Source organism: Bemisia tabaci, chromosome 5 (assembly GCF_918797505.1).
Source record: "Bemisia tabaci chromosome 5, PGI_BMITA_v3".
Lineage (NCBI taxonomy): Eukaryota > Metazoa > Arthropoda > Insecta > Hemiptera > Aleyrodidae > Bemisia > Bemisia tabaci.
The window spans coordinates 55,955,678-55,976,953 of record NC_092797.1 but is presented as its reverse complement, the minus strand read 5'-3'; the positions used below and the strand labels follow the sequence as shown (position 1 = coordinate 55,976,953).

General features: G+C 38.7%; 1 protein-coding gene across 3 annotated transcripts; it reads right to left on the bottom strand.

Annotated features, from left to right (window-relative positions):
- Positions 1-5,556: 5,556 nt before the first annotated feature.
- On the bottom strand, positions 5,557-17,696 carry LOC109030934 (alpha-tocopherol transfer protein-like). 3 transcript variants are annotated; one of them, XM_019042172.2, is made up of 8 exons: positions 17,670-17,696; positions 13,422-13,551; positions 10,280-10,368; positions 9,630-9,786; positions 8,684-8,880; positions 7,838-7,948; positions 7,045-7,195; positions 5,557-6,464 (listed from the first exon to the last, which is right to left on the bottom strand). In XM_019042172.2, exons 1-8 carry the CDS (start codon positions 17,679-17,681, stop codon positions 6,391-6,393), a joined length of 921 nt encoding a protein of 306 aa, XP_018897717.2. In that variant the 5' UTR covers positions 17,682-17,696; the 3' UTR covers positions 5,557-6,390. The 3 variants fall into 3 exon arrangements, with proteins under 3 accessions (XP_018897717.2, XP_018897715.2, XP_018897716.2); XM_019042170.2 differs by lacking the exon at positions 17,670-17,696 and adding an exon at positions 14,087-14,164; XM_019042171.2 differs by lacking the exon at positions 17,670-17,696 and having other exon boundaries at positions 13,422-13,970.
- Positions 17,697-21,276: the final 3,580 nt, after the last annotated feature.

The window sequence follows — 21,276 nt, the reverse complement described above, 5'->3', positions numbered from 1 at the left end:
TAAAAATTGAACTTCGCTATAAAAAGGAGAAAGAAGGAAAAAATAAAAAGGGTAAATTACAATTATACATCATTTAGTTCAGAATTTTAAGCAATTCAACCATGTAATGGACGAAGAGATTGGGGCAAAATTACAGGAAATTTATCTTTTACGAAAGGGCTTCCTTTTAAGAATGTTGACCTAAAGATAGGGGTGGAATAGCAGCGGTTCGCATATAATACCTATTCTAGCCTGCTAAGGAAGAACGCCTTTGGCCGGTGCCAAACTTCCGTTGACTAAATAAGAATTTTTAGGGAAATCAGTGAATACTTTCCCTCCAATTTTTCAGAGAACTTTATTAGCTGTCAGCCCTAAATCATCTGAATATTTCAAGAGAAAATATTCACAATTCTGCTTGAAAATAAGACCTTTAATTGGAGGAAATGGCAACTCGCGAATGTTCGTACGGCGTTTTTTACCCAGTTTCGTCGATGTGCGTGCTCGATCTCGCAGCGTTGACATTTACATGGTCTATGCGTTTATTCGCCCGATTTTTCAGGGATCATACCTCGTGGGCCCTACTATACTTCCTTAAAAATTATTCGAAAATTTAAATCAAATTGCTCATAAAATTCTTTGAAAAATCAGTAGAAAAATATAGTTGAATTTTCACGATAATCCGCGTGTCATCAAAGGAAATTTTGCAACGTCTGATGGTTCAATGGTTCATACGGCATTCGTCTGTAGCACGGCAAAATGGGCTATAACATAAGGTGCGAATTTTCGCATTCCGAGAGGGATGCGTTTTTCTCTTCAAAATTTGAAAATGATAGTAAGTCCTGAGGAAGACATTTAAATTCTTCGATGCGTAAATGCAAAATTTTCGCTCATAGAAAACACGATGATCTACTCTGGTTAATGTGCACGCAAAAAGTTACCGATACAGTCATTGCAGTATGAAATAATGACAACCTTAATATCTATGCTTCAGCTCAGGTATTGTACTTTACACTTTGAATAAATTTTGGGTGGGGAAAGAACATTGCTCATTGAGAAGCCACTAAAGATTTTGATTCAAATAACTTCTTGTTAAATTCCTATGAGCATGATATTCAAACTTCTTCGGGATCAATCCTAAATAAAAACGTTAGTGCCTTGATTCAAAAAGAATTTCAGTAATTTTCATAGCACAAATCGTGTTGTAGCTGTAACTTTGAAGGGGAAACCTATATCACAGTGCTTAAAATGAGAGTCTACTTTCAAAATTCATTTTTTCATTTTTTTTTCAAATTGTATATTCATATTATTACTTGGATTCTGGTAAAATGAACGATGTACCTATTCACTTTTTAAGAGCTCCTGAAATGTTTTCAATATTTTTTCAAAGTTGCTTGCTTATCAAAATTAATTAGCATAAATTTTCTTTATCGGTCGCGACTGAAAACTGCACTTACTGTGAGTTTATTGATCTTGGAACCAGTGTAACCTCAGTTCTAGGGAAGGTAGAAAATCAGAATTTGATACTCTACAACTTGTGGCATTAGTAGGTCTGTTCTGTACTCGTATTAGGTGATTCTACATAAATGATGAAAGTCTAAAAGAACCTGAGAGAATATTAAGGTAATAAAAAACAAGACTATAAAAATAAAAATATTCCTCATCTTTTAAAAGTAATGCTACAAGTTGTACAGATTATTCATTTTTCAGAGGTGTTCAATTGTTCGTATTGCTTTAAATGGATTGCATTTTGCAAGAGAGAACCACGAGCATTCCGTGTTGCTAAGATTGTGCAACTATTTTCACCTTACAAATATAAACTGATCTCCTAAATAAGTTCTATCTTTACTCCCAATAAACTATAAATTCAAGCCAAAAATTACGCTTGTAAATTTAATTTCTTGCATGATTTCAGTGATTTGATATAAAATAATGTAAGTTGCAAAATCCCAGCAATATTGGAATGCTCTTGATTCCTTTTTGCAAAATGCAATTCAAATAAAATAGCTCTATAAATCTAAGAGGACTAAAGTTTTAGTTAGGAAAAAAAAGAAAAAGAAAAAAAAAAAAAAAAAAAAAAAAAAAAAAAAAACTATAAGCCAATTTCCTGGTCTACTATGCCGAAATTTTTCAAATAAGCCGAAAATTCGCAGAAAGCCTACTCTAAAGTACCTTGACAAAAGTAGAAGAAATATGGATATTACATGTACCGATCAGCTATAAGGAATAGATGTTTAGACGTGCAGAAGTCAGAAAGCGACAAGCCCACGCCCACAGTTTACGCACGAAACATGACAGGCGAAAAAAAACAGGGTAGAGGACGAAAGTAAAAGGGGCGAACGCATGATCACAATGCCAAAGTGAAAGGAAGGAGTGACCGGCTGTCGCGGTCCAGGGTCTGCGGACTGAGAATCCGGGGGTAAAGTCCAGTGCCTTTGCGGGCAAAAACGCAGCCGATCCAGATTAATTCGATCGGAAGCCCCGTGTGCGTCTTTCGAGGAGGGCAATCGAGATCGGGTTTTAATTCCCTCCTGTCTTACGAGGGGATGCCAATGCGGCCAGAAATTATATCCCATCTCGGGAACTGAACAGTTGGCCCGCGCTACTGCCTCTCGTTCTTCGAACAAGAACAATAATCGCCCCATTCGCCTCTGAGTTCGGGATTCGGTATCCCAAATTCTTTTACCTGCTCCGGCCTCTTGATCGAGTATCGCGATCGAAAAGCGACGCTTGGTCGTTCGCGAACTCGGAGGGCGATCAAATTAATTTCAATTCCCTCTCGACCCCTGGGCTGGACCCATATTCACGGCTTGAACATAGGCAGCGCTAATGTCTCCGCTAACTGGAGTTGGGGGTCCTCATTCATTCTCTTGGTCCATGACATAACCTTAAACCTTCCGCTCAATGCCGCAAACAGCTGACGTGTCGATGCTGCGCCAAGAAAATGAACCAATCACAAAGTAGCACAGTAATACGTCACTAAAATGAAGAGATCACGTGACTGTTCGTAATATTTTCAAATCGATCTGAAAGTACTGCCTCGGATATAAGTATTTAAAGCATAAGGAGGCCCTAAAATACTTTAACCAGGTAATACGTCCGTGCGAGATTGTTATGCTTAAAAGCAAAACATTTCACGAAAACTTTTACGAATACCAGATGCAGAAAAAAATCCAATTTTCCCGGGTGTACCAGAATGGCGTCATTACCCATAAGGCAAAAGGGCATGTAGTATAGTACATGTTACATCGGGGGAGTCGAACGGTTGGAAAGGGCGCATCTGGTACCCAGAAGCGCCCAAAAAAGGGCCTATATGCATATACCTATAAGGTATATTGTACATTCAATATTTCAAGGATAGAAATAAAACCAAGTATTCACCAATGGCAATTTAAAAATATGATTCAAAAGAAGAAAGTAATAAAATTTCATTTAGAAAATGAGCAACCATAACAACACCTCCTTCTCTCTCAATTTCTGATTTCCATATTGTCAATATAATTTTACATACCGACTAAAATATAACGCTTGGACCAAGTCACTGTTGCTTATTTTACGTATGGGCGTAAACTAATGGACAAAAAGGTGCGCGGACGAAAAATCGTTGATGAAATGTCCTGAAACCGAATAATTCATCCATTGCCTCAAAGATATCGAAACCTAAAGAGGGAAATAAAGAGTGTCTTGGATCTTTCAATGTATATAAAACCTGCGGTTTCCTCCCATTTTGTTTTATCCACCTTCACACTGAGATTATCATATTTTTGAAGCCTCAAAAGAATAATGTGTTAATAAGTATGGAGTTTATCATTTTGCATAAATGTTTTTCCACTGTCGTTGCTAGACCTTAGAAAAAACGACAATTTTCTGAAAATTCGGCGGTCGTAGTCCTGGCTGAGGAGATGTTTGGGAAAGAGACTCTTCACCGAAAAAGAAGTCTAATTTTGACCAATAGCACACGCTTCTTATAGTCTGACGATTTGACTCCATGCCACACTATGGATGTATGGGTAAAAGATTTCCGCGAAAATTACACATAGTATTTTTATGGCTTGCGAGGTACCCAGATTTCCACTCAGTAAAATATAATAAAGTGAAATAATTGCCAGTCTTAAATAGGGGTCTAAGAGTCCTTCACTTTCGCACACACATTGATAGCGAATCGTTTCTGCTGACCTTAGTCCTCGTTTTACCATCATTTAATTGAGATCTCTGCCAAACTGAACTATGTGCATTATGACATGAGCCCTGTTATGCATATATTTTTTATGGGTCTCAAAGCTAATGTCTCAATGCACATAGTTCCGTTTAAATACGTCCAATTGTCACTCGGCACCGATCTCACCGTTAGATCTACTCCAAAATCAAGTTTTTCTAGCCTCTCAGCCAGCCTTTGACGCGTTTTAATTAAAATTAAGTAAAGGGGGTTATGATGGAAATAAAATTAAGCTAAAAGATGTTGACTATAAGAGGACATTAAACAGATTCAACTGAATTTTATAGTAAGTAGATCCTTGTTTGAATTACAGTGACAGCAAATTGTGCGATGGCATAAAAAACGCGCGAAAATTATATTAGACCAAAATGAGATTCAGAAAAACTGCAAAATCTAAGCAGGAATATTTAACGGTTTGGAAAGAAGATTCGATTAGCCACATGCTGTAATTTGACGTATTAATAAAATTAGAATCATACCGAAGCTTTTCATGACCACAATCGTTCATCATCGGGGTTGCTTGTACTACGACATACCAAAAAACTTACAGGATTAAGTTATCTTCTACAAAATGTTTTACAAAATTACAGCATATATAGATAATCGATTCATCTTTCTATACTAATATTTGCCGTCAACCATACCATCTGACTGATTGTCTGAATATATATTTGTCAGATCTGACAAAATGTCGGATTTGACTAATTTCCTGCGACACTAACACGGCGTAGGACGAGTAGATGGATGAAGATTAACTCAATTATTCAACAAAGAAAACGTGGTAAGAATATTTGAATTTATCGGCAGAGGGAAATCTTCTAGCGCTGGCTTGATTATGGGTTCTATCACGAGACATTCGAGTAGTCTCCATTATCGATGCTCGTCCGCCGTAAGGATGTACCTCCATTTTTGCGTGAGCTCAGAAATGCATGGATTTATATGGATTAAAGGGCTCACATGAAAATTGAGATACATCCTTGCACCTTGGGAGCAACGCTATGAGAATCTTCAAAGGATCGATGCTGTCCATTACCTTGAATGCTCATGTGAGCTATGAATTTTAATGTGTGAAAAGCCACGACCTCGGATGTAGTGGTGATACCAAATTGCATGAAGAATAGTCAGCACGTTGCAAATCAGTGGCGTGACGTGCTTTGCGATTTATCGAAAGATCTGCCATTTAAACCAATGGAAAAGAATCGATAAACATTAAATAGGGTGTTCGCAGCGAAAACCTTGATAACCGATTCTTTGCCATAGCTTCAAATGGGAAATATCTATAATCGATCATTCAAGCCTCGCCACTGTGCAAATAGTTGCATTTTGTGATGTTGCGACATGAATATTAAATCTGAAGTCGGAGGTAAGCGATGGTATAAAATCATGTATTACAAATGTATAAAAAGTACAAACGTATAAAAATGTACACATTCTCAACAACTGGAACAAGAAAATTACATAATATAATTGGTTGACACAATTTAAAGTAAAAAATTAAGAGCCTATTACGAGGAAAAGCACCTTATACTAATACTGCCGTCCTATTGAAAAACGCCGCGCGAGGATTCAAAATTTTCCAAATTTCGTTTGATAAAACACGAATTTTGTAGAAAACTTGTGAGTATCATTGGAAAATACAAACAAGCTCCCCAGAAAAATCGTACTTTATTAAACGGAATTTGATCAAGTTTGAACGCTCATATTGCGTTCCATGTCAGCACGGCAGGACACCGGGGTGCCTTCAATTCTTTGAATATGCAACAATAACAACCGTTAAACAGAAGTAATTGTATCCATGCTAGGCGTTGTCGATAAACGGCGAAGCTGAAGTGGCTTCTCGGCTTAACACCGGCGTGAACAATTTTCCTCACAAAATTCAAGGGCGGTGCCATCATGACGAGTAGATTTGGCCGCTTGATAGAAATTTATCACATCTAAAATCTTGAATCAACATATTTTTATAACGATATCATATCGCAATCAAACGGAGCGCATAAGTACAAAAAGTATAAAAAAACATATACATAGATTCCTGAATCTTCCTAAAAAATTCGTTACTTCCTGAAGTAACGAAGTTCCGGAAGTGAATGCTTCCTGACAAATAATCAAATGAAGAGATGATGACAAGATGACAAAGAAAGAAACACATTCTCCCGGGGTGATCGATCTATGCATCTTCAGTTGTTTTTTGAAATCTCTCATGACGGGGAATCTTGGGCAGTTTCTGCATTCCCGGGCTGTCCTTCCGGCAAGTAGCCGAATGAGCTCCATTCTGGAAAAAAATATAATTAAAATTAATGTAAAATAGGAACGATAGAGGATAGAGCAATAATCGAAGAATTTGAGTGTTTTTCTCAGGATCAAAATTTTCATCTAGGAGTGAGTCTGTTGTACCATGAGTAGACTTTTTACAAGTAAAAAGCCCCAGAGCCTTACCTGTAAAAAGTCATAAAAATGCATAACAGTCGTTAAATACAAGAGCATTTTCCAGAAAATGCCTATGTATTTTTCCGTCGATATAGCTTACGACACTTCTTACGCTTCTCCGGCGATGTTAGCGATATAAACTAAGCTGTGCCTAACAGATTGATTTATTAGCCACGGCATTCTAAATAAATTGAACACGTCAATGTTTGATAGATTCGGCCACAGCAATAGAACACAATGTTATGTCCAAATTCTGTATAGAATTTTGTCATTAATTATTAATGAAGCAATTAATGATTCACTAGCACACGAGAAAAATCAATTGCAAGAAACACTCTTTGACACATACAACCGCCGATGATGTTATCCAGAAATGTGATTTTGCGTAGAGATGATAGTTAATTAGAAAATATTAAGCTTCAAACCTTTTATGTCCTCTTCAATTTCATTCAGAACCGGGAACCAATCGGCGCTAGAGTAGTCTATTTTTGGCCTTGAGCCTCCATAGTCCTCGGGCAAATAGTTAGGCTCTATAAATTTGTGAAGACTACTCATTTTTGAACCATGGAAGAAAAGCTGAAAAAGATGGTACACAACCTATAAATATGATGATCATTGAATTCTGAAACAAGCACAGTCGTAGAATTACGTAGGGAACATAAGACGTTGCACAAATTTTTGGGAGGAGAAAATTTTTGGGCAACACTTAGTCTAATAATCAGATAATATTCCACTAAATTTTAAAGTATTTAAAAATGGTGCATTTTCATGTGTACGTATGTTTAAATTATTTTGGTTATTTGAACCATTGAGCTAAAATATCTGAACTACTTTATGCCCCCGTTTTATTATACAGTCGATGAGATATGCAGAGTTTCTTTATAACGCACAGCCAAGAAAAAATTGACTGCATAATCATATCCGTTGAGTATATCGGAGCAACACGCAGGTACGTATATGAACTGAATTGTACTTGACAGGTCATTACGTATCAAAATTAATTACCTATAAACAAATAGACGGATCAGTATTGAAAACAAATTCAAGAAAAGGTGGGTTGAGACCTTAAGAATCAAATTTCGGTTTTGAAGTTGATTGCGGATGAGGAAAAATCTAACTCTTGATTTTGACGATATTCCTCCATTCCCTACTTCTCCGTAATGCCGAAAATTCAAGGTGTACGGTAGTCAACAGAATGAAATATTTTATGAAACTCACCCTGTTCCTTAATTTCTCTCTGATGAATGGTTTAAAAACATTCCACACAATTTGAAATATGAACGGTTGCTTAACTATGTGAACTTGCTTTAGCCTCAGAGGCATAGCATCCTGAAACAAAAAAAGTATGAGTTTAAGAGACCATGAATGCCTAGCACAGGATTTTTAGGTAAATAGTGTTTAGGACATTTATTATTCGTAGATATGAATAAATAAGTTGTGTCAAATATCCTCCTTCAGCTTAAATTTTCTAAAACATCCGCAACACAAAGCTCTTTTGCCTTTCTTTGAAGTTCATGATAAAGCAGAAAGTTTACATTTAAAGAAAAAGGTCCTTCGTTCTTGCGGGTAAAATATTCAGGAGACTGATTTTCTCCAAAGCGAGTAATAACTGCGTATATGATAGAACCTGCGCGGTGACACAGTTTCAAAATTATGACTGCGTTTCTTCTAATTTTTGCGATTTTTGTGTAGGTACCGTTGATTCCAGATGCTGGAAAACTATCCGCACTAGAAGCTGCAATATAGTTTCCTCAATTTCTTTTTTACCCATTTTGCTAGCCTTACCACATTTGCTTTCCCGAACGAAAAAAAGTGATTACATTCCAATGTTGCCAAACTTTCCCGCGCAAATTGCATATTTACAAGGAGAATCTTGGGAATCTCTAACTGAAAATTTAACTGATTTTTCTTCTAATCTCTTGCGAAAATTAGAAATATTTTCAACCAAAAAGTGCGCAGGTAAATTTTGTAAAAAACTGAATGAATCGTGTCAACTTTGCAACCTTGCAATGCAGTTACGTTCCTTCGTTCGGGAAGAGACTAATAGAGTGTATCTGATTTTACCTGAATGAAAGTAAGGAGCCGTGCTACAAACGTGAGGTTCATGCAGTGCGTGGCCTGAGTCATGCTCATCCCGTGGAAATCCATGATGATAATAGCTCCCTTGACCTGTGTCTCCGGCTCCTGGATGGCTGCCAAGTGGATCAAGTACAACATCCTGAAGAGTTGGTCCGTTTTCACCGTCCGCGGGTTCCAGTCAGCTGAATCACAGAAAAGAAATTCAGACGTCATTTTAAAAGTTTCAATTCTTAAGTTTTAATTAATCAATTCTAAATAGTTGTAAAACAGCCGTTGAAGAAAAGCTTTGCCACCCATTTCTCCTCCCATCGCGGCTTTCCTAAGCAGAGCAAAAAAATACAAGATGCAACCGCGCACCTTGTATAGCTGCGAGGGAACGGAAAGATAAAACGCCTTCAATTTAGTTTGTATGCAATTTGACCGTCCCTCGAGCACGAATAGTTGCATGTAGACATTTACCTTCAATCAATGGGTTGTATCTGAAGGGGATTAGATATCGTATCCATGGTCATTCCTCAATGCGATCTTCTCTTGTAGGCATGATTTATTGTGTACTAAAGAGAGTTTTGAGGGTGATTTGAACAAAGCTGCAGGTAAAGGACAATTTTTACAAAATTGCAATTGAATTCAACAGCAAAGCTTTGGAAACAGATCATTGCAAGGAACCACAATAATTTACCGTGACAAAAAAATATAAGATGTAACATACAAAATTCTATGATTTTTGCAAAATTTAAAATAAGTACGGATCTTTTTTGAAATTTGCAAAACCCATAAAATACTGCTAAGTATATGCCAAAATGCTGACAAATTCTAACTTACAAGTGAACTAAACTTTTCGGACCTATCATCGACCGAATAAAATGGAAATATTTCAGCATATTTTTTATGAAAGCAGCACACCAAATGAATATTTGAGTGAAATAAATACCTCCACATTGAATGACCATAATTCTCCGACCATGCTGGTCTCTGTCTCTAAGAACATTTACAACACGGTTATTCAGAAATCCGTCTTCTTCATCCTTTGGTATCAGTCCGTGCAAAACACTCGCATTTTTTATTCGAAACTCAACTATTCGGCGCATCTGAAAATCAAAAGAAAACAATGTATTTTGTGTTGCACATGTTAACAGAATTTTCTCAATCAAAGTTTTACTTGCACATATGGATCAGAAATTATACTCCTTTTACAGTAGACTACTTGGTTCGTAGGTCCTTCGAGTTTGAACTCATTAGTCACGTGACCTCTGCCATAAAAAAGAAAATCTATTACTTTTTGGGGATGTTTAATTGCTTTACTCGTAATTAAGTCTATTGTAATTAAATAAGCTGGAGATCACGTCATTTTATTACTAAATTTTTTGCTCTCCCTTAGAATTTTGATTTTTTCGTCACACAGTGTGGCACGATGCATGCCTCCCCTACTTTAGGAATCAGTCGTTTTCGGCACGAGGATGCCTTCATCGACAAGACATGTAGGCCATAGCGCAATGTGAAGACTAGGTATCGAGGGATTCCAAAATTAATGATATAGGTATTCAAAATTCAAAACATGATTAGAAGCGTAACAATACTCACAAGATCTAGAGCGCTGTGGGAGTAATATTTTGTGGGCCGCAAAAAAGTCAGCAAGAAATCATCATCCTCTCGAAACACAAGTCGATGCTCTGAAAAAATATATTAAACGCTAAGTTAGTGACTTATTTAAATAAATAAGTCGGCAATATGAGTACAGAAGTCGTATACGTGTGAATTATAGACAAATTAATACCAATTATTATGATCCTAATCGGTATTACTATAATTGAATTGTGCCAGCAAGGAAATATTTAAATGAAAAATTCGGTTCATAAGACGGACAATAGTTACATCTTCAAATCATAACAAAATTGTAGATTTTATATTCTTATTCTAAATTTTTGTGAATTTAAAGAAACTCATTGTGAATTTCTCTGTCAATCCCAGGCATTTAGTCATATCATTCATTTTATTAAATGCCGAGGAATATAGTCAAACTTTGACCATTTTCGAATGGTTTTATATTTCTGAAGTTTTTGACGTTTTTAGAGTAAAAATTCAGAAAATCCACGAAATTTCCCTTCTTTTCCCTCGTAAATGATGTCTGTATTTTATGACATTCTGAAAATTTTGAGATAAATCTCAGTTCAAGGGCTAAAGATCATTACATTTTCCGTCGCATGGTGCACATTCTTACAGTGAATTAGTTCCAACATATAAAGATTGAATTGTTCATTCTAAAGTTAGCGAAAGAAGCAAAATTTCAATGAAGTAATATTACTTTACTATCTGCCTAGGCATTTTAGAAAATGTCTTTTTTAATTATATGCCTGCGACATCTCTAAACTTTCTTTCCTCTCTAATGTTTTCCTCTTAGACTTTTTATGATGATATGTTTATCAAGAGTGAATCATTTCTTAATCATTAGGAACTGGAAGTTGTTGACTTGAGGATCGATTCTTTGTTGATGAAATTCAGCGGGAAAAGATAAAATCCACGATAAAATCTTCTATTTACTTTAAAAAAGAGGGTGCCACGGCGGTGGCACGGCGCGCAATCATCAAAGGAAAGGTGGCTTTACTTTGGGAACAGAGCGGTTTAAGACACCATAGAAAGCAAACACGACCTTTGGTGTTTACACTCAGAGTTGCTGTTTTGTGAAAAGTTCATTTTAAAATTCAAGAGACAGCTCAGCGCAAGATTTATTTGAGTTGAACCTAGAACTGTCAACGTCGCTGGTATGGGAACCGCCGCTGAAATTAGCTCAATTTACTCTTGATTCAAGTTCCAGCAAAAATAAATCCAAAGCCTTATCAAATACAAAACGTGCATTTCTTTGCCCTAAAAAATTACATCATACTCAAACACGATTATCAAGCGAGTTGACTTAACCTTGTCGAATCTAGAGAAGCAAATGTACACATTATCGAAAAATTTAACATAATCGTATGTAAAAAAAATTGGCGCTTCCAGCATGTTGCTTCACTTTTTGACGTCTTTGTAACTTTTCCAAGTAGACATAAATAGGTCAGCGGCACAACACATGTCACAGAATTCATTTCTAATGTTCAAAATTTGCATGTGCTGGAGCCAGGCAAAGTTAAACCTCAGGTGACAACTCAAAATGTTCAGTGCAGCCGAAAAACGTTATTTTTTTATGCTGAGGACTTGCTAATGGTCTCAAGAGCACTATCAATTAGTCAAAATTTCCAGTCAAGCTTCGTTTCATAAAGAAATTAATATGAGTGTGTAAAAATAAACCTTGTCAGAAACAACCAATGTCACCAGCCCCATATTGATGCATCACATGACCCCACAATATTGCTTTCTGGTACATAAAAAATGTTGCCTCGACGTTGCTGCAACATACCCTGCCATTGTTGCCGCAACTTAGGGGATATTGGAACAGCATTGAGGCGATATCCTTTTGCAGATAGACGACAGTTTTCGTTTCTGAGCCAAAATTCGGTTTCAAAGACCAAAAACTTCCGTTACCAGAACAAAGCGCTTCGAGGTGACTTACTTCAATCCTTCCCTGCTGTTACCACTCTGAAGTTGGTGCCATGATGTTACCAACATCCCAGGTATCACAGTGCAATTAAAATATTGAAATAAAGTTGCGATTTATTGCATTAAATTGAATTTTTTTTTACCATAAAATTGTAATATGTCTACATCAGTTGGTCAATAAATGCCGATCTTAAACAACCAACAACGTGAGTTCCATGTGTTAGGAAGATAGGAAATATGCAGTGCAATGAAAAATCGCAACTTATTTCAATTGCATTGCAATACATTTCAATAAGCCGTGTGCCTTCAATCAGTAGATAGGCAACATATACAACACGCCGATGCAGTAACAATAACTTTACATTGCAATTTAAATTCGTAGCACTTGGTGCCGCCAGGAATACAACAAACGAACATGTTGGTGAATGAAATCTGGTGCCATGTTGCCGCCTAACTGGTGTCAACATGGTACAAACTTAGTATCATCGCCGTTCCATGTTGGAACCATTTCGGTCACTTATAATCAATCTGGCCATGTCAATACCATGTGTGGCGTCAACATGGTACCATTCTGCCGTGCTAAGGAAGAACAACGTATGAACAATCAGGCGTTGCCAAATTTTCCCTGGCAAATCACGAATTCTCAGAAAAATTTGTAAATATTTTTCCTTCAATTTTTCTGATAATTTTGTTCGCAATTTATCCTAAGGCTCCTGAGAATTTGAAGGAAACATATTCAAAATTTTCCTCAAAAATAGACATTTTATCGAAGGAATTTTGGCAACTCGCGAATGCTCATACGGCGTTCTTCCTTAGCACGGCAGTATTTTTCATCAATAACACGGTCGTTTTTAGCAGGGCTTTGACAGAATATTTTTCCATGTACCGCTAATGTGCTGGTTACACGCTCAAATTCCCATCAATTTCCGATCAAATGGTGACTGATGCGCACCATCTACCATCAAATTTCTGCGGCCTTTTGATCGTAGATGATGGAACTGTGGGGCTCATCCTTCATCTGATTTCCACACAACCGTGCTTATTTCATGCTTATTTCAATCAACATGATGTTTTAATTCATTTTACTCATCAATATAGATAACTCTCGACCGCCATCTTGGTCATCATTTTGATCGGAATTTGACGGAAATTTGAGCGTGTAACCAGGCCATAAAAGAGAAATGAATTTTACCTTTCATCAAAGCGCGGAGCTGCTCGCACGATTCGCGTATCCTTTCAGGTGTCTCCCTTAACTCGCGTTCGGCCACCAGCGCGGATTCCGGTCCAATCGGGTCGTCCTCCAACTTGATGCCTGCTTTGCCCTGGGAAACAGCCAAATAATTCCTTTGTAGAATACCCATCTCGCCTATCACCGACTAATAGCCCAATAGCTTCTACGAACTTTCGGAGGAAATTCAAAGCTGACCACTCTGAAAATTCTGTTCGTCCCTCTGTTTTACAGAACTTGGCACCGTTACATATCTCATAAAATCGCAATTTAATATATTTGTACTATCTCGGATCGCACACTGTTGGGTGAATGATACCGCCAGAGGATAGCTATTACCAGGTGGTTGTGTGCGACAGGCAAAATACACGCACTTCAAAACTTGAGTTCCGCAACTTTGACCTAAATTTAAAAAATAAAACAAATATACTGAAAATTTTAACTGCGAGGAATTTCACGAAGCTGGAGCATCGGAAATACAGCCCATGCACCGATTCTTAAATCACTGACGAAACTAACCAGACATGAGGCACTCCTCGGTGATTTCTAAGGAGGACTCCAGGTAGTCGTATTCGATAAGATACCAAAAAGAATAAGAAAAATTGATTAAAAATACGGTGAAAACTGACCCGCTCGTAGATTACGAGTCTCGGGTCGGTGCCGATGTGTGTGTTTTTCGATTCGCGAAACATAAACAATGACGGGTGTGGTGCTGCCTCCAAAGTTTGCCCATTGCACTACTCTACATTCAGCCGGAAGCGAGGCTTACGTGCTCCATGCTCGTCACCGGAAAATCGAATCAGGCAGTGATATCAGATTCCAGCGCTGATTCATTGACTGGCATGCTCATTGCACATTGTGAAAAGAGCGTGTTTGCCATGAAATCATCGTGGTGCACACGCTTTTCTACCACCAAGCGTCTTGATAAAGACTTTAAAAGCGTATTTTCTGAGCTTGAATGAATGTCGATTAGGATCGGAGCTTCCTCGCTGATTTTCTGTGAACTCCTGCTTATTGTGATAAAATGATGGTATGGGACTTCGGTCAAATGGACTGCATTTTACAATTAGGAACTACAATTCTTGGCCCATGTTGGAAACAGTATCTGTGCCATAAGTTTCCCTGCGCAGACAGGTGATCTCATAGATGAGCGTGAGATTGTAGTTTCTAATTGAAAATGCAGTCCAAATTTGCTCTAAATCGGAAAAATTTAACCGGAATCAGCCTAACCTCGTGGAACGTTGCCTGATTGAATCAGTGAGTTCGAAAACACACCAACTCGGAAAAAAAATTGTTCAGGAAACACCTAAAACTGCGCAGCGGGCGAAGAAGTTAGTTTCAGAAAAACCTTTTTGGTGCCGAAGGACAAGTACTTAGAGACTTTGTAAAGCACCAAGTTGAAATCGATCATACGCCATGTTTGATGACAGAGAATTAAGCGTCTAAAAATTTCCGAGTTGGTGTGTTTTCGTTCGCACCGACTTTCAGATACTGATTTTGTATAGTCTGCCTAGAAAAATTTATATATTTCGACCTGAATAACGCTTGAATATTTATATAACTTGTTGGTACAAGGTATACTGAACCGAAAAAAGAAAACATCAAAATCGGATGGTCACCCGTTTCCCCTGAAATGACCAAAAATTGGTACTTCCGATGAAATACTTCGACTTTTCCCTTTTCCCGTGGCTGTTTCGAGCACTTCCGAATGCAATTTCGAAATTTCCTATTGCGTACAGATGCTTTTATCCATAAGTGTTACTAAACCGTAAAAAAGTGAAAATCGAAAGAAAACCCGAGTTGGTGTGTATTCGAACTCACTGATTCAATTTTCTTTCATATTTTCCCTTTAACAATCAAGTATTCTACTTTAAAGATCTCCCTTATTCAAGCGATTTCCTCAACATTCACCTATCGTGACATGATGCGGGACCCAAATCTGTGACAGAAACTAAACGCCTCGGAAAAGCATTGTGGGCGAAGGACAGAATGAGTTCCGCGGTCCACAGAACCTACCAATTCAACCCGCGTTCCCCTTCTATGGTGCTTCGTTCCATTTAGCAGAGATGCGTCCAATTCGCCTTCATGCGACTGAATTTAAGCCAGATACATCTTTTAAATTAATAATTTTTTTTTATAACGGTTGAATCCCAAGTAGCAATATGCTGAGAAAATATTGTAATAATTCTACAGTTCAATGAAATAAAATTGATTTTTTTTTTTTTTTTTTTTTTTTTTGCAAAGAATTCAGAATACTTTTAAATCATTTGGTCAATAGATGCCAATTTTAAAGATCAAAACATAGAGTCCCATCTGTGAGCGAGCTAGGCGATTTGCAATGCGAGAAAAAAGAAAGAAATCAAATTATTTCAACTTTGTAGCTAGGAATTTCAATAAAAGGAGCCCCTTCAATTAACAAATAGGCAACATACGCAACACTCCGATACAGTTTCAATATTTTTACCATGCGATGACACTTTATTGAAACCTGTGCTACGTGATGAAGATGGTTCCGTCTTTTGTGGTGACGTCTATTGGTGGCCGTTCGCGGAAAAAGGAACTTTAATCCACGGAGGTAGAATTTCCAGTGGAACTATTTTTGACGAATTGGGTCAAAAAATCGGATCTTGCAAGGTCGGCAGAAAACTCTCTGTATGGTCGTAAAGGATGAGTTTCAAGCTCTTCGATTGATCAAAATATATTTTGCAATGAAGACTTACTATTTCTTTCACATTTTAGAAATAGTTTTAGTTTCGCTGTGCAGATAGGTAATTGTGTGGGTGAACCAGAAAAAGTAATCCCTCATTGCAGAATATACTTAGTCCAATTTGTATGCCAATGAGATTCGGTTGCATTGTAATCAGACGCTCAACACGACGAGCTAAATTTTTAAGGACTTAGTTTACTTTTCAAAACGAGTTTTTCATTTGCAACTTTCAAACAGCTTTAATCCCGCTTTAGTTTGGCATACCTGCATAGGACGTTTTAAGCCGCAAAATATCTGGATTACGCCTCCATATCCTAATCATTGACGAATGAAATTGAGTTTTAGTGGACCAAAATCTCTTTCGTTTAGAATTATTCTATGGCCAAAGTGCGAAACAACGAGTCTCCGTTTGCGACGTTGCCGACTCCCTGTCATACTTTTTTGTTCCTTAGGAAAACTAATCAACGTAATTTTCTAAAAACTCCCTTGATTTTTCCGCTTCGTTAGCAGAACAGAATATTCTGTGAAAATTTCAAGCAATGAAGTTGGCTTGCTTCTCCTCAAAAAGAAAAAATAGGAGCGGACATTTTGGAATACCGCCATGGAGATACGCGGTTTCGCACTAGAATTACATTCAATTGTAAAACTTTGTAGGTCCCCAGTAAAAGTGAGTCAGGCAGTAGGTTGGGGCTTTTTGCCAACGTGCGTTAAAAATTCAGCATAAGGCTGAAAATCTCAATACAGAGTGAAAAAGCTCATATGAGCACAGTTTTCTCTCAAAGAGATATCGACGGTGAAACTACCAAACCACGTATCTCGTGTGTTGTGTTTAAAAATCTACGCTCACATTTTATTTTTTTGAAGTAGACCAAATCAATATCATTCCTTGAAATTTTCACGGAATTTTCTCCGCACAAAGAGGAAAAATCACAGAAATTTTCAAGACTGGATGTTAAGTAGTTTTTCATTTAAAAAATAAAGTATGACAGGAAGTCTGCGACGTCGCAAACCGAGATACGTGGTTTGGTAGTTTCACCGTCGATATGCTGTTTGGTGCAACACTAGTCACGTCCATTCGCAGGAAGGCAACTGCAGACTGAATTTTTAACGCACGTTGGCAAAAAATTCCAACAAACTGTCCTACGACCCGTGCGTCCACCGCAATCAGTTTGTGTAAAAGTGAGTTAGCCCGACGTCAGGCTAATTCACTTTTACTAGCACTGGAAAAAAAAACACATTGGATCTAGAGTCCAGACTCTTAAAAACATGGACAAGAAAAAGTACTCTTGATTCAATCAGAATCTAGCTTAAATCAAGAACCAAGCCTCTTAATTTAAGCGGATTTCGTTTTGATTCAAGCAAAAATCCGATCGAATCAAGAGTATTTTTTCTTGTCAATGTTTTCAAGAGTCTGGACTCTAGATCCAATGTGTTTTTTATTCCAGTGAGGGGTAGGTTGAAGTTAGGATGAAGTTTGCACCAGGAAAATAAGCGCTCGAGCTTACCTGGTCCGTCATATTATATCCGGAACGTATACACAAACCGCCAAAAATCAACGCGCCAAAACGGTCTCTCGACAATCCCGGCAAAATGTACCAGCGCGGAAGTATATGAAGTAATCGCGAAACAGGCTTCCTCGGAGGCACCGAATGAACAGATTCTTCGGAGGACTCCAAAAACGGGCCGTTTTTTCGACTGGAACCGCGAAGGGTGAGTGCCGCTCGAAAGGCCGCCCGGAAACTGACCGTTTCTTCAGCGCCCCATGCTCGACTAGGAGCCGATTAACCTTTGGACTTTTTTAAACGTCGCTCCCAATAATCACTCGGGTGTTTGTTTGCCTTTGGCAATGTGTAACATCTTATCGTCCGCACACAACGGCTGCCATCCCTCTCGTGGGCATTTTGACCAACCCACTTCCACAGTTGTCTCTCATTGCGACAGAGCTGCCACATTGATATGAATACTCCATGCCGAATTTGAAGTCGTCCCCTGAATGGTTTACATCGTAGTTGAGGGAGTTTTGGTGAATTGAACTGTATTTTGCAATTAGAAACTACAATTTCTGACTCGTGCGTAAAAACACTTAAGTACGTAGGGAAACTGGTGGCACAAACGTTGTTTCTTGACTGAGCCAGAACTGTAGTTCCTAATTGCAAAATGTAGTCCCATGCTTTGAACAGCCGAGAGTCGGGCAGATGGAATGTATTACTCGCATATTCTATATGTTTGCTTTCATGCGTTCGACTGACCCACGAATTGCATTTGGCAGAGAGAAGACACCTACAGGAGGGTTAAAATCACGTAAGTGGCCAGTGAAATTCTAAATGCGCAAATGCCCGAAAGTACTAACCCGAAATGTGCAAATAAAGCGCCCTAAGATAGTATTGCTTGCGACAAATACGGGAAGACTTTCATCGTAACGCTTGGATGCAACTATTCGAACCCTACGGATGTCCCTGTTGCATACGCCCGAAAGTGAAGGCGTTTTGAGTCTCCACGCACTCACCGCTTCACACATAGTGCGGCGCGGCGCGGTCGCGGACTATGGCTCAAATTGACTGAGCTCCTTCAATTCTTCGTTTATACTACAGAGACATCTCTTAGCCATGAACACATGGGTATAATGTTAGTATATTTCGTGTTCAGTTTGATATCGCGATCAGTGGCGAGGCGTAAATGATCGATTATCGATATTTTTCCATTTGAAGCAATAGTGAAAAATCAATTATTAAAGTATTCGTTGCGAACACCCTGTTTATCGATCCTTTTCCATAGGTTTAAAAGGCAGATCAGTCGATACATCGCAAAGCACGCCGTGTTGCCGTGCTATGGGTCGAGCTTTGAGTGCCGTAGCAGTTTAAACGCCTTCCCTTCCGTGCGTATGCAAAACGGACATCCGTGAAGCCCGAATAGTTGCATATCTAGGCGCTACGATGGAATTCGCTCAGAACTTGTCGCACGCGATACTCTCTGCAGGCAATTTACGTGTAAATCTTACACCTCAACTTAATTCCAAGTTTGCCTACATGGTCCGATGAAGTAAAACATCACAGATTTATATTGTGACAATACTGTAAATATTTTTTGCGTGGAATGAGAGGTATAACAAAAAGTCCAGTCAGATTGTATCAACCCACGGATGTAGTGATTTCTGACGTTACTGATTACTTCAGACTAATTGAATTAGAGCACCACCGGGTTCATGAAGAATGAACCGATGGCAAAGCATTTAAAGGGGCCGGCCTGAAGTTCTTGGCATAAAATCCTAGTTGACGAAATCATGTAGCTGTTTCCACTTGAGTTTCCTGTGTTTAGGTATTTGCGGCTTTAGACTATATAGACGGTGAAACTACCAGACCACGTATTGAGGTGTTTAAAGGTCTCCGCTCACACTTTATTTTTGGCAGGAGAACAAACCAATATCATTTCTTGAAATTTTGACAGAGTTTTCTTCGCATAGAGAGGAAAAAACAAGGAAGTTTTTAAGAATTGACGTTGAGTATATAGTTTTCCATTAAAAAAATAAAGCATGACAAGAAGTCTACAACGTGGCAAATCTAGATACGTGGTCTGGTAGTTTAACTGTCGATATGCATTTCTCACTTCTAGGGAATGCGCTTTTATATATTTGCGTTTTTGGCTAAATAATGGTCCGATTCATTCACTCTTGCTGCGTATATAAGAGTTCTCTCTTCAGATTTTCTGCAAGAGCCAATATCAAACAGGAAATTCTGCACAAGCGTGGCATCACTGTAAATTAGTTTGATACTCGTGGGAGTGAATGACCTCTTCATGAAATCACGTTTTTGGTCATCTGTTGACAGAACGCATTTTTTCTAGTTCGATCTCTGTGTCCAAATGCTTTGAGCATGTCAAACGTGTGGCGGTTTGACGTGTGTAAAGTCATAAGTGACAGATAGTGCTGAAAGATCAGCACTTTCTCCCTCTTAGACAGAGTAAAATATTTACATTCAATTGCACGATTTGGCAACTTTGGAAGCACATGCAGTGCAGGAAGGAAGAGCGGACGCACTTGCGAAGATCCCTGGGAAAAGGAGACTTGATGCACCGAGCAAATATGCTTCCAGGAAGCGAGTTAGGCCTTTAAACTTTGAATATGATTTTCCTTAAAACTACGCCAAACTGCAAATTTTGAATCGCAACACTCGGGTTTGGTTCAACATTTCGATGATGAAACTGCAGAAGTGTGTATCTCGTAAAACACGATTTTTCAGGAGAGCAAAAAAAAAAACTGTTTACACTCTACCTTTTTGACGGTAGAAGGAAAATTCGTGAGGACAGCACAAATGCTTTTTCGGACTCCATCAGCATTTTGCATCCCCCCCTCATTGGCATCTGCCCCCCTTGGCATGCAAGAAGCCCAACCCCAGGGGTTGCTCCCCTTGGCACTCAACGGACCCAACCTTCTGGGCCGTCCCCCGTGGCATGCTGGAAGCCCGACCCCCAGAGGTGCCCTACCTGGCAGCCAAGCAGCCCAACCCCACGGGCTGCCCCTTTTATCATCCAAGAATTCCAACGCCAGGTCCGAGCCCCTTGGCATTCAAGGAGCCCAACTCCAGGGGTTGTCCATTAGTCGTCGAAGGAGCCTCCCCACCTCCCCCCCCACGAGGAGGGGGGTGCCCCACCTGACTTCCAAGGAACCCAACCCCTGGGGATTCCCCCTTGAGTATCTAAGAGTCCCGGCCATCTACGCTACACTAGATGTACTCGCTAGGGCGCGGTTCATCTCTGTTATGCTCGAATATGTATGCGCACAATTTTCCAATCGGGTCAATTGGTGAAAAAATTATGATGCCTGAAATTTGAGTCAATTTGAAGTTCTTATAGACACCGCTTAAAGCGATCGAAACATTGAAACAATGAGGTACTTTTGGGAATGGTCCGATGCGCGCGAAAATGTTTTTTTTTACGCATAATATACGCCAAAATTAAAATAACCCGACTATCCTAGAGTACCTTTATAGACAGAGTATGGCCATTTCTAATCCGGTTTTTCATTGGTCGCGAGCGAATAGGCTAACACAATGCTCTTAGAGCCGTAAATAAACAAACAAGATGGCTGTTCAGCAAACAAGATTAAGGTTATGCACA

Bases quoted from the DNA above. Each gene is read 5' to 3' on its own strand.
- LOC109030934 (XM_019042170.2), bottom strand. From the start codon at position 14,149: ATGTTTCGCGAATCGAAAAACACACACATCGGCACCGACCCGAGACTC. The intron at 13,552-14,086 runs GTCAGTTTTCAC...GCTGTTTCCCAG, and splicing joins GACTCGTAATCTACGAGCGG to GGCAAAGCAGGCATCAAGTT. The intron at 7,196-7,837 runs GTGAGTTTCATA...CATCTTTTTCAG, and splicing joins GAGAGAAATTAAGGAACAGG to CTTTTCTTCCATGGTTCAAA.